The sequence below is a fragment of the Corapipo altera genome, unplaced genomic scaffold, assembly GCF_003945725.1.
Source record: "Corapipo altera isolate COAL_440 unplaced genomic scaffold, ASM394572v1 68, whole genome shotgun sequence".
Taxonomy (NCBI): domain Eukaryota; kingdom Metazoa; phylum Chordata; class Aves; order Passeriformes; family Pipridae; genus Corapipo; species Corapipo altera.
The window spans coordinates 2,047,520-2,060,464 of record NW_020884919.1 but is presented as its reverse complement, the minus strand read 5'-3'; the positions used below and the strand labels follow the sequence as shown (position 1 = coordinate 2,060,464).

Here is a 12,945-nt window from a genome sequence, read left to right as displayed (position 1 = left end):
GCTCCAAAGTTCTATATGAATGGAGATCAGTAAAACAGAAGAGTTTTTATAATGAAACCACCCTTCATTCTGCTGCTCCTCACAGAGTTCCTGCAGGTCAGGGCAGTGCCAGCTCTGGAGTTGAAGCTGTTCCCTATAGCTTGGATCTGTTCTGGCCTGTGGGGGACAGTTATTTTTCCCTGAGGTTGGATAAAAGTGAAGAATTGCTTTTAAGCAGGGAACTCTGAGCTTATTTTACAGCTGAAACGAAGTATCATTCTGTATGAGTTTGGCTTCCTGTGTCTTAAAAGATCTAATTAATGTAAACTTGTGGTCGCTGGATTAATGTAACACTTTTTTGGTTGATGTTCTGCTGACAAGTGACACACTCTCATAGTTCAGTTGTTCCTTGGCACACAAACCACGTTTGTACTTTGCAGCATGTGGTTTAGGAGGTTGTTTTGTGCCTTGGACTCCTCCCAGGAGTTTATCTTTGTAGCAAAACTTTGGATTCAATTATTGCATCCTTGCATCATTTCCCACCAACACAGTGAAGTGTCCAATTTATTCCATGTATTTACAGAATAGGAGATTTTTGGAAATAATGTACTCAGAGTCCTCTGTGATACAGTAGAGACCACAGTGGTGATGTGAGAGATGAGGTAAAGGCAATTAATTATTTCTCTCCTTAACAGGAGAAGCAAACCTGCAAGAAAGGCAGGGTGAATTAACTGCAGTGAAGCTGCTGATTGAGGAATGTGTTTTATTCTGTTCTTTATTGCACACTGCCAGAAACACTGTGAATACTGTTAATAAACATGTCTAAAAGTGTTAAATGTATTACACCAAAATGTTCTTTGTCTTGTTGAGACTCACAGTCTTTCTGGACAGAATTACAGGAGGTATTTGAGCTGAAGATTAATATCAGATACTGCTCCAAGATAATTTTTCCCACAGATGCTGGTTGGAGTAGGTGTGATACAAGGCAGCTTTATGCTACATAAACTGCTTAGAAACTCTGCTTTAATGCTAAAAGCACAAAAAGCCACAATACCCACTTTGGCCAGGGGAGTTACATAAACTGATGTCAAATGCCAAGAGACCACATACTCTAATCCATCCCTACTGGTGCTTATTTCTGGCAAGTTATGTTTTGCTGTTCATCTGGTAGCCCAAGATTTGAATATATTTTGCCTTCTTTTATTTAGATCAGTGGTTCAAAGCAGAGAAAAAACCAATTTCTTCGTAAAGCCTGGGATTTGTGATTTGTGATTAAGCCTGGTTGGCCTCAGTAGCTCAGCTCAGTTGAGCTGAATGTAAAGCAGAAGCCTTTGAACTATTCTAATTATTCCAACATGCTTAATAATTCTCCAAGAATGTTTGTAAGTGCAGTAACATGGAGATGGATTGTAAGTTATTGACATGTAGGGTTAGAACACTTGTACCTTGCTGGAATTACAGCTAAGGGGGTGTAAGAAAATAGGTGTCACTCATGGAAACAATAAAACAATCTTCAGTGAGTTATGTGGGATGAACTCCAGTCCCTTTTAAAAAGGTGAACTTTGTGGCAGAAAGCTTCTCTCTTATTTTTGGGTGAGGTGAACCTCTGTATTTATCAGTTTCCAGGGCATCATTGGTGGTGTTGGCACAGGCAGAGTGGAAGGAACGTGCTTTGCTGGGGAGGGAATAAGGAAACTGCTTCTTCCAGTGGTGACTCGTGCCTGTGGCAGCTTCAAATGAGTGTGGAACCACAGCCTTAATTTAGTTAGCTAAATGAAATTAGTTCATTTAGTCAAGCTAAACCCAATTCAGTGTAACTTAACTGGAAAACAAATTGCATTTGTGTAAGTTGGTATAAACTCAGTTCCTGAGGGAGCTCCAGTAAACAAAAGCAAGTCCCTGTGGCAGGTCCTGCTGTCAGGAGTGGCTGGAGGGGCAGAGGGGGGGAACTGGGAGGTTGGGTTTGCAACAACAGTCAGCAAACCAGCATGTCCTGGGCATTCCTGGAGGGAACTCTGTCCCTGGAAGAAGCTCTAGGCATTCCTGGAGGGGGCTCTGTGCCTTGTAGAAAGGTGGAGTGTGGAGAAATGCAGATGTTCTGGAGGAGGAAAGCTGGATTCATCAGTCAGTCACAGGAATCTCCCAGGAGTTAGCAGGGGTTGTCTTTAAAGTGGCAGACTGGTTGTGGGACTGCCAGGAGCAGCTCACCTGGAACAGGGGCTGCTCCTTCACCAGGTCTTGCAGCTCCAGCTGTTCCCATGGCACAGGCAGGAACAAGGGGGGGTGATGGATGATCCCATAAACCACCCCAGTCTTGTGATGGCTTTTGATGCCAGTGAGCAGCCACAGCTGCAGGGTGAAAAATGGCTTTTCCTGGAACAGTTACAGGTCACTCAGTGCTTAGGGAAAGAAGAAACCATGATTAAGGATGTCACTGAAGTGTGTTTTGAGGAGCAGTGGTAGATGAACTCCAGGGAAGGAGGACACTTCCATGGGTGCCCAGAGCTGTGACAAGCCTGCTTGGGGTTGATTAACTCCAGAGGAGGAGTGGTAGCCATGCATTTCCTGAGGGTCTTACACCTCCAGAGGCTGCTGAGACTGTGCCCATCCTGTCTGCACAGGAACAGGTGGGATCAGGTGCTGCTTCCATCCCTTCAGTGCCATGAACCTGCAGCCTCCCTGTAAACCCCCTCTCTGTGAAAGGGAATCACACTGATAGCTACAGGTCGTGACAAACAGCAAGAGAACACTGCTGCCAACAGGAAAGCATTGCTGCAAGGCTGGAAAAGTGGGCTGTGTGTCAAGGGCTGCTGCTGTTCTCACAGTAAGGAGGGGGTTTTGTTTCAGGAAGTGGATTTATTTGATGTGTGGTGATCCTGGCAAGTACGTGTTGGATACCTTTTATCTTGTCCTCTTGATTATTTGTCAAAATACTGAGCAAAGAGAGGGAGGGACCTTCCTGCTTCCAGCTGAGGTGGACATGGTGTCCCTGGAGGTGCTGGCAGTGCAGGAACCTGCCTTCCCTCTTGGAGATGGAGGTCTCACCTGCCCACCACTCATAATGTGTTCCTGGGGGTGGTTGGTCTTTTAAGGTGCTTGTTGATGGAATAGTTGGGCTTTTCCTATTTTTTTAGCTGGTCTTAGTGTCTCCTGGTTGCCTCTCACCTGAACCTGGTCTGATTTTGTTCAGGAAGGTGGTTCAGGAAAATGGATGGTTCAAGACCTTTCAGTGTCTTTTCTTTTCCTGTTGTGGGAATGAGGGCAAGTTCACTGGGACTGCTCACAGTTTATGGGTGAGCAGCATCACATCCTCTCTGCCACAGGGGATCTTCCTGCTCACTGATCCTCTGGCTTAGAAAAATTCATTTGAAACTTTTTGCACGCAGGGGATCATTGAATTATCTACTATGGAATTGCTGTTGGGTTGACATCTTTCTGGTGCAAGACCAACATCTGTCTGAGGGCAAACAAGCAGTGCCTTTAGTGGGTTTCTGTGCTTTCTCACATCATCTCTGAGAATAAAACACCTGGTTTTTGGAGTAGAGATACCTGCTGTGTTTTAGGAGAGCTCTCCTAACATAATGGGAATTATTTTGATAATGGGTCTGTAGAATTCCGGCTGCTTCCCTCGAGCAGAGTTGTTTGGATGTGATTTCCCAGTGCACATGAGGGCTGTAGGAGTTTTGTAGGCTCTGGGTGGGGATGGTTTTGAGGCAGCAAAAACTTCTGCAGTTTTCTTCCTGGTGAAAGTGGCAGTTTGTGTTCTAAGAGGTCGTGGAATTACAAAGTGTAGGAGAGTGGAAGTTGGTACCAGCCCTCATTCCCAGAGAGAGAAGTGTGAGCTGCCAAGGCTCTGGACTTGCCTGGGAGGGCTCTGAGGAGCTTTGCAACTCCAGTACCAGGTGGAGTGATGTCCTCAGCCCACATTTAAAAAGGACCCCACAGCAGAGCCTGGAGCAAAGCTCCCAGGAGCTGAAGATGATCCATAAAAACTGGTTTTGTTGAGCCCAGCAGTGATTTTTGGCAGGCACCTCAGTGCTGTTTGGCTGTTGAGCTCCCTGAGCAGGGTGGTGTGGCAGTCACCCAGGTACCATAACAATCCCTCTTCTCTCAAGTGCATAATCCTGCCTGCTGATGGTTTTTAGGGCTGTTTTACGGAACTGACAATTAAAAAAAAAAAATCTGGGTCAGTTTTCTCTCCGAGTTTTTGATTCCTGCCACTGGAGAGGTGGGATCTGATGTTCTGAGCTGCAGTTTAAGTCTAATATCCAGTTAATTGTTGCAGAGCTCTGGGTCAGGTGCCCAGTGACCGTGTCTTAAATAAGCTTGCCATGCAACTCGTATTATTGAATTAATAATATTAATAATTCTACTTAATTCATAGTTACAGCCTGTTACTATTAGATTATTCTCAAATAAACTCTTACAGTGTGTGTTAAACCAGAGAACACTCTGACCAAGTGATGTCAGAGTTGGTACAGTTGGGCAGTGTCTCCTCTGAGGTTCCAGGTTGAGCTGAAGATGGTGAGGAGCTGCTTTTTGTCTGGCTGGGTTTTCATGCACAGCCAAACAGATAAATACAGGTTTAGCTCATTTATTGCATTGTGTTAGAGATGGGGGTCTTGGGCTGGGCTGAGGTGTGGGAAGAATATGCTGCTTATCACCTGACTCTGGGAGAGAAAAATCCTGTCATTTGATTTAAAGATGTTTTTTAGCGGTTTTCTTTTGCTCCTGGTCTTCCAGGTTTTTGTTTTAATGTTCAGCTCAGTAGCAGAGGTTTTGTGAAGTCAGCACTTTGGTATAGCCACGAGTTCAAAGCATAAAGATAAGATAGTGCTGTTTGTCTAATAAGAATAGAATATGTTTGAACAAACATTCCCTGTTGTCGATACTGTAACGTGCTGATTGAATTATTGGGAGGGTTGGAGCTGGGCTGTCACCTCCTCAAGGTTTTATTAGGTGCACTTGATGTTTCCTATTAAAAATTCTTACTGTTGTATGCACTTTATTTGTATTTATTGTAAAATTTCATTTCTGCTGTGTTATGTGAATGGTAACTTCCTTCTGCTTTTAGTAGGACCAGGAATGTTAAACGTTGTCCAGTATGGAAAATCATGAGCACAGTTTGTAATAAAGAGATGAGTTTTTTGCTGAAAAGTTGGGAACAATATTTGGAGAGTGGAGGAATAGTCAGGCCCTACATCTAGAGCTGACTTCAGTCTGTTAAATATTTTGAGGCTCTGGGTTTGTTGAACAGCTTAAAAATGGGCAGCTGAAATGATACTGGAACTTCAGTGCAAGTGCTTTTAACCAAGTCTGGAATTTGATTGAAAATCATCTGAATCGTCAATAATCTTATTCTAAAGGAGTTGTGTTATAACAGCATTAAGAACCATCTTTGCCTTTGTTTTGCAAAGATAAATTAAAGTCTCTCTGCCTCTGGTAATTTTTCAAACCAAAGGTTTTTCTGACACCCCTTCAAGCCATTTAAAATGAAACTCCTTAAATTCCCTTCATACTGGAAGTGAGAGACAACTTCTGAGTGCTCTTTGTTACATGGGCAAACTTTTTAGCCTAAAGAAAGGAGTGTTCTGGCAGAGATGTGCAAGTCTGGAATTTTACCAGTCAATTTTGATGCACATTTCTGTGTCTCTAGAGCTGTGATTTCCCAAACATTTCAATTCTTGCCGTGTGTATTTTGATTTCAGCCTTTAATCTGGACAATGAGCAGCCAGATTACGACATGGACTCCGAGGATGAGACCCTACTGAACAGGCTGAACAGGAAGATGGAAATCAAGCCACTGCAGTTCGAAATAATGGTTGACAGGCTCGAAAAGGCCAGTTCCAGTCAGGTATTGTGGGAAGAAACCACTGAGTTTTGTTGGTTATTCTGGTGGGAGGGTTCTGGGTGGGTGTTTGGTTTTGTGTCCTGCTCCCAGCATGAGCGTGTGGGAGTCTGCACCTGCACAGAGATCCCACTGCTGTCTTATTGTCACACTGTCAATATTAGTAATTTAGAAAAACAAAAGGTGGGGAGGGAGCTTTTAGGGGGGCTGGCTGGGGAGAGTTGGTTTTAAATTTTAATTCCTGAGCACAGCATGTTAGAGAGGGCAGCTCACAATTTGTTTGACTCGTGGTGGTGTGGAAGGAAGCTCGTGGTGATCAGGGGGTGAACAGATGTGGCTGTAAACACATGAGATCTGAATTCTTCGTTTCACTTGTGTCTGTGGACGTTGGCTGCGGGTGATTTTGGAAGATTTAGAAACTCCAAAAGCACAGAGAGCGAACCAACCACTTGTTCAGGTTGGGCCCTTGCAGTTCCTGCTGCCCAGAAGGGCACCAGTGTCTAGGTCAGATCCTGAGGGGTTCCAGGAGAGCAGTATCTCTCTTAAACCCCAAAATATTACTCAAAATCTACAGCTGAGGGAACAGTTTCTGAAAGGCAAGTTTGAAACAGGTGGAGTTATTTCTCCCCAGCTCTGCCTCGATTCCTCAGCCTGATTTAGTTCAGTGCTGTGTGTCAAGAGGCCAAAATGTCATTTTCTTACACCTTAGAGCAGCTTTAGCAAGGTAAATCTTTACCTTTAATAAGATAAAGATTTCTTACTATGCTAAGAAAATGGGATGTGAAGGAAAAAATTAGGGGATAGCTTAGATGATACCTGTTGACCATGTACTTGGATCTCTTAGGGCTTTGATATGAACACCCCTGTTTTGGCTTTCAGTTCAAGCCACTCTGGTTATCACTTCTCAAGACTTGATACTCATCCTCCTTATGCTGCTTTCCCCTTGCATTGCTGGAATAATAAAGTTAAATTTAAGAACTGAAAGGTGCTTTTCAAAATTAAAATATTACCAGAATATAGAATTTTCTCTGTAGATAAAAGCAGCTCTTGCTGCTTTTCAGTTTCAAAACTGAAATTATTTTTAAGCAGTATTTTTCTCTTTTAAAAGCAGTTCAGTGTTTTTCTAATTCTCCTGTAGATTGCCAAGGTCTTCTTCTACTCTGGCAGGAATTAACACATAATAGTTGGACTTAAGATATCTTTATATTTCTGAAATTTATTTTTTTTTCTGGTTATTCTAAGATTTAAGTTTGACATGTTGCAGAAGTGCAAATTTAAGTTGTTCAGTTGATAGTTTTCAAATTCTGGGGAAGTCATACTGGAACAACCATTCTTTTTATTTAATGAATGGGTTTAATGATATGAGCATGTCAAACTAATGTTAGTTAGTCAGTGATGGGTTTGCATTTATTTTGAGTCTGATTTCCATATAAAAAGCTGGACATAAAAATAAAAGTTATCTTTGAATTATCTGTGTACAGCTGCCTCCTACTGAAATAACTTGCCCAAGAACTGAACCAACTTTGTGCTGTCATAAACAGGGATGGTCATTATCCTTTTCCATCACCAAATAAACATTTTTGGGGGAAAAAAAAATTAAGAAATAAGTTCACTTAAGAGGATATTCTCAGAAATAAATTATCTTGTAGGGGAACCAGCATTAAACTGCATTAAACATTAATAATGGCTAACCAAGCAACTTTTTTTAAGAAAAACTAGTGAGATTAAAGTAGTTCCTAAATCATGATCTGCAAGCTGTAGTAAGTTATTTATATCCTGTGCTTGTAGTTTTCAGATTTCATGAAAGATGGATGAAGTTCTGGAGTATTGGAGGGAGGATGTGATGATGCTGGCTCAGGAAATTTGGGAACTCTGTAACTTAGGAAGAACAGCTGGTGGCTTAAGTACTTGAGTGTACATGAATATTTTTTTCCTCTCGTGCTAGAAAATAATGAAGTTTACTCAGAAAAATGTCCAAGAGGTGTGAGTGCACGATGGCTTTCCCTGCACCCCCATCCCAATTGCACCTTTCCTGTGTTCTCCTGTAGCTTGTGACACTTCAGGAGGCCAAATTGCTGCTAAATGAGGACGACTACCTGATCAAGGCTGTCTATGACTACTGGGTGAGGAAGAGGAAGAACTGCCGGGGGCCTTCCCTCATCCCCCAGATCAAGCAGGAGAAGAGGGACGGCTCCACCAACAACGACCCCTACGTGGCCTTCAGGAGGAGGACTGAGAAGATGCAGACCAGAAAGGTGACTTGGGTTTGGATTTGTCCCTTGGAATCCTGCAGGGATAGGGAATCGTTTGGATGCCTGTCCAGGGGATGGTTTGTGTCCATTTGCTGGAGAGCTGAAACTCAGTGCGGTGTCTGTAGCGGTCGTGGGACTTGCTGGGTTACAAACTTCCCTTTCTGGGGGGGAAAAAAAGGGGAAACAACCTTCCACCTGCCGTGGAGTGAATAGTTCAGGTTTCATTTTTTTGTAGCATGAAGTGATTTGAACCAGGAAGTCTGAAATTACTCAGCATTTTGCATCAACTCTGCGTGGAATCAAGGCGGGAAAAGTGTTTCGGGAGCCAAGCCGTGAATTCCTTGTTCTGCCAAACTTCCACTGGGTTTATGTGGGATCTTAGCAGACAAAGCAGGGGGGGAAAGGGCTGAGAAGTTGGGGTTTTGTTTGCAGGTTGGATGTGCTTTAGGAAAAGCTGCTTTGGAGTGTGCTCCCGAGCCTCACTTGTAGCAGCATTTACATAACTTTATTTGTGCAGTTTAAGCCTCGTGGGCTTTGGGCTTGACTTAAAATGTGTCTGATCTCTGGACAGAACCGAAAGAACGATGAAGCTTCTTATGAGAAGATGTTGAAGTTGAGGAGGGAGTTCAGCAGAGCCATAACCATTCTGGAGATGATTAAGAGGAGAGAGAAGACAAAACGGGAGCTGTTGCATTTAACGTTAGAGGTTGTTGAGAAAAGGTAAAATTGCAGGTGACACCTCTAAGAGGTTATTTCTATAACACCAAGGTTTTAAATTTCATTGAATGGGTTTGAAAGCATCTCTTGTCATTTATTTCTGTGTGGCTTCTGCACACGTGGCTGAAGGCTTGTATACCACTTAAATATGTACTTACATATAACTTTAGAAGGTGAAACAAAAGGGGTTTGTGCAGACTGTTGGCCTTTCAGACATTTCCCAGTGGAGATGCAATATTATGGTTTTAATCCTGTTTTTCGAGGTACCACTTGGGTGATTATGGAGGTGAAATCCTCAATGAAGTGAAGCTCAACAGACCTGAAAAAGAGATGGGCACAACTCCATCGTCTCTCCACAATGGAAACCATCACAAAGTCCAAGAATGTAAAGTGAAGGTAGGGTTATTTCCTACTGGGAATCTTTTGTTATCGAGTTCATCATTCCTTTGGATGTGGCCAGGTCGGAGTTCAGATGTGGTTTTGAGGCAATAGCCTGAAATATTGGCAGTTCCAAGGTGCTTGGAGGTGTAGGCTGAGAGCTCAAGGCCCGGGGAAGTTTGTATTTAGCACCCGCGACACCTAGTGGTGCTGGAATTCCAGACAAACCCCGGCTGCTTCTCCAGGAATTCTGCCATTCCTTCTGCTTCTCCTCTGGCTCTGAAGCTGAGCTCCTTCTCTGGAGTTACTTTCAGTCAGTTATTGATAAGTGGTAATTTGGAATAAACCTAAACCGCACCGGCTTCTCCTTCAAAGTGAGAGTTTTCCAAGTGAAATAATCTTTTTTTAAAGGAAAGCTTTGAAGTTTAATAACATTTGTGTTCAGGGGAGCAGTTTAATATCGATGGGAGTTGCTCACCACGGAGGGTTTGTGTTAGAAACATCTTAAACAGCCAAACCAAATACCATCACATCTGTACAAAAGTTTAAACACGAAGCAAATTAGATGGTTTCTTTTGAACATATCTGAGCAGTTCAAAAAACGGAAAGCGCTGTAGAAAAATGAGATGTCAGAAAATAACTGCAATAGGAATTCCAATTACAATATACTGACTGTACTGCAAAGCAAGGAGCCTCTTAATCTGTCTTATGGCTTGAGAGCCTTCAGTTTGTCTTTACAGCTATTTATTAATAAACAATCAGAGGTTTAAGTTCTGTTTTTTCTCGTTTTGAATAAATTTTGCACGACGTGTCTCAGATGTCTGCTTAGGGAGATAAGCAGCCATGTCTTGGTAATTAACCTTTCCTCTTCTCATGCCTAATTTATTTCACACACATTGTTTTCCCCCCTTCCCCCCCAGCATCCTCATCACTCCTCCCTGAAGGAGGAGGTGTCCGATGTTGTCCGTCAGAAGAAGAAGTACCTGAAGAAGCCTAAGCTGGAGTGTGTGGTGACTCCTCAGCCCTCAGCTGAGCCCCTGCCTGTGCTCAGCAAGAGTGACATCAAACAGTACGACTTCCACAGCTCAGATGAAGATGAGTTCCCACAGGTAACAAACACCCTGCTGCAAAATCTCAGTGTACTCACAGCAGAGGTTTTAGTTACCTGTAATTTTGCCACTCTGGCTATATTTAAAAGATCCCTGTATAAACTATGATTTTTTTCTTCCAAGTTATGCTTTGAGAAGCTGCATTTAAAATATAAATGTGGCAGTCTGTGTTACATAGATACAAACTTGTATAAAATAAATTGTGTGAATGTGGCAGTGGGGAGAATGACATTGTTTCTGGTCCAGGTACCCTCACCAGTGTCAGAAGCAGAAGAAGAGAACGATCCCGACGGCCCTTGTGCTTTCAGGAGGAGAGCAGGATGCCAGTATTATGCTGTAAGGCCATGCTGTTGGATTTAGGGTGGTGGTTTGGTTATGGTGGTGGGGTTTTTCTTAAATTTGGGCTGGCACAGTGTTCTTGTCTCAAGTCTTCTGTTCTCACTCTCACCGCCAAAACTTTGATGAATCCAGAGACAGTTTTCAGTCTTTGACTCTCACTGTACTATTACTCTGTGGTTACCTGAAGGTGATATAACATGTTTCCTGCACACCAGTTCAGCCACTGCTAAGAAGGGAGAAGATGTTTTTTTTGTCTCCTCACTTCCCTTAGCACATCCTTTCTCCCCAGCTCATAGAGCTCATTAGAGTTAGATCCCAGTTGTCCCAGTTCTGAGACCTGCTGAGGGATCCTGCTAGGACATTGAGTCTGCCAGTGTTAGCAGAGGGGTTTCATCTGTTGCAGATATTTGCCATATTTAAGTCAAAATTTTGTTTTGAAATCAGTGCAAACTGTAAATATGTTGAAAACCATGAGGTTACAATTGCAAGAACATCTTCATTTCTGCTTCCAGAGGGTCAGCTTCCTTCTGGTTCCAGAGAGTCAGCTGGAGCTTCCCTCTTGCTTAGAATTTATCCTGCTTTCTCTTTTCCCATGGCCTTAACTCCTGTAGCAAAAGGAGTTGACTGAAAACTTGTATTTTCATTCTTTTCTGTTAGTTTTCCACTGCTGTTAGAAGCAGGTTATTTAACAGCCTAAATGTTAGGGTTTTTAGGTAGTTTGTCCTTTTAAACTACCAAAGCCATTTGAGTTTGGGTTCACTCAACATAAATTGATTGACTCTACAGCCCTGCATTTAAGCTGATCACAGAAATTGATAATGAGTATTATTAACCTGTCATTTGAGACAGCACAGAGCATTTCTGCTTGTAAAGGTGGAATCAGAGAATCCCACAATGGTTTGGGCTGGAAGGGACACTAAAACTCATCTTGTTCCACCCCCTGCCATGGGCAGGGACACCTTCCACCAGCCCAGGTTGCTCCAAGCCCCATCCAACCTGGCCTTGGACACTTTCAGGGATCCTGGGGCAGCCACAGCTTCTCTGGGCAACCCAGGCCAGGGCCTCCCCACCCTCCCTGTGTTTTACATCCTGTGCTGAATTCCCAAAGGAACCAGTGTCACACTGGAGGTGCTGGGCCAGTGGGATGGGTTTATGTGCTGCTTGGCAGAATGAATTAATTTGGGCTCTTTCTGTATTTTGTTTGTGGTGTCCAATTTTATGGCCGGTGAAGGCTTAATGAATTCATGATTTTTAAAAAGAAATCTTATGATCTGAGCATATTAATCAAGTGATAATTCCGTGGGCATCTTCAACCAGGAGTGCCCCAATCAAACCACACTCTCTGAGTGAGTGTAAAATTGCCTTTTCTGTTTTTTTTTTTCTTTGCAGCCTCGTTTGGACCAAACTAATTCTTCGTCCGAAAACCCCGAATTGGCCGAGTTGGACAAACTGAGGTTCAGGCATTGCCTTACAACCCTGACAATTCCAAGGAGGTGCATAGGATTTGCAAGGAGGCGGATTGGCAGGGGTGGAAGGTACAGCTGTGTTGCTTTTAACTCTTCGTGCCCCTTCAGAGTGTTAAAAAGAGACTGTCAAACTGATGGTTTTTCTCAATCCTCTTCCCTCAGGGTTATAATGGACCGAATATCCACAGAGCACGATCCTGTCCTGAGGCAGATTGACCCGGAAATGCTGAACAGTTTTTCAAGCTCTTCCCAGACTTTAGACTTTTCTTCTAATTTCTCACGGACCAATGCTTCCAATAAACCTTGTGAAAACAGACTGTCCCTTCCTGAAATCCTAAGCAATATCAGATCATGTCGACTGCAGTGTTTCCAGCCCAGGCTACTCAATCTCCAGGACAGCGATAGCGAAGAATGTACCTCAAGGAAACCAGGGCAGACTGTGAATAACAAAAGAGTCTCTGCAGCATCTGTAGCTTTACTGAACACCAGCAAGAATGGCATATCAGGTAGGCAAGGATTTGAATTCTTCTGGAGCTTAAAATACTGAATTTTGGTGGTTTTATGTGTGACTGGACTGATAACGTGGGCACCGGTGTGTATCTAAACCACAGATTAAAATAACTAATTATTTTGTGTTTCTTGGAACATACAGAGATTTCCCTCTTCCTCCTGCTTTTATTTCATCAGTTCCAGTAGAAGTGCTGGATTCAAACACATTATTCAGAGGGACACAATTCTTGTGTCAAGAATTGCTGAAGTGTAATTGAGTTTTCATGGCTCTAATTGGTCTGACTGCGTTTAAAGACAGAAGAATTTTCTTTATGAGTGCTAAAGAAAAGCCCTTGGTCTGAAAACAG

The 12,945-nt window shown here is 43.1% G+C and overlaps 1 protein-coding gene across 1 annotated transcript in view; it reads left to right on the top strand.

Annotated features, from left to right (window-relative positions):
- Positions 1 to 12,945, top strand: part of EPC2 (enhancer of polycomb homolog 2) — a 39,011-nt gene that overhangs the window by 15,099 nt on the left and 10,967 nt on the right. Inside the window, exons 3-10 of the mRNA XM_027656189.1 lie at positions 5,688 to 5,833; positions 7,876 to 8,082; positions 8,651 to 8,799; positions 9,060 to 9,192; positions 10,095 to 10,283; positions 10,530 to 10,619; positions 12,012 to 12,157; positions 12,251 to 12,594. Of these exons, the coding sequence (XP_027511990.1) occupies positions 5,688 to 5,833; positions 7,876 to 8,082; positions 8,651 to 8,799; positions 9,060 to 9,192; positions 10,095 to 10,283; positions 10,530 to 10,619; positions 12,012 to 12,157; positions 12,251 to 12,594 (1,404 nt within the window). The remainder of the gene's footprint in view (positions 1 to 5,687; positions 5,834 to 7,875; positions 8,083 to 8,650; positions 8,800 to 9,059; positions 9,193 to 10,094; positions 10,284 to 10,529; positions 10,620 to 12,011; positions 12,158 to 12,250; positions 12,595 to 12,945) is intronic.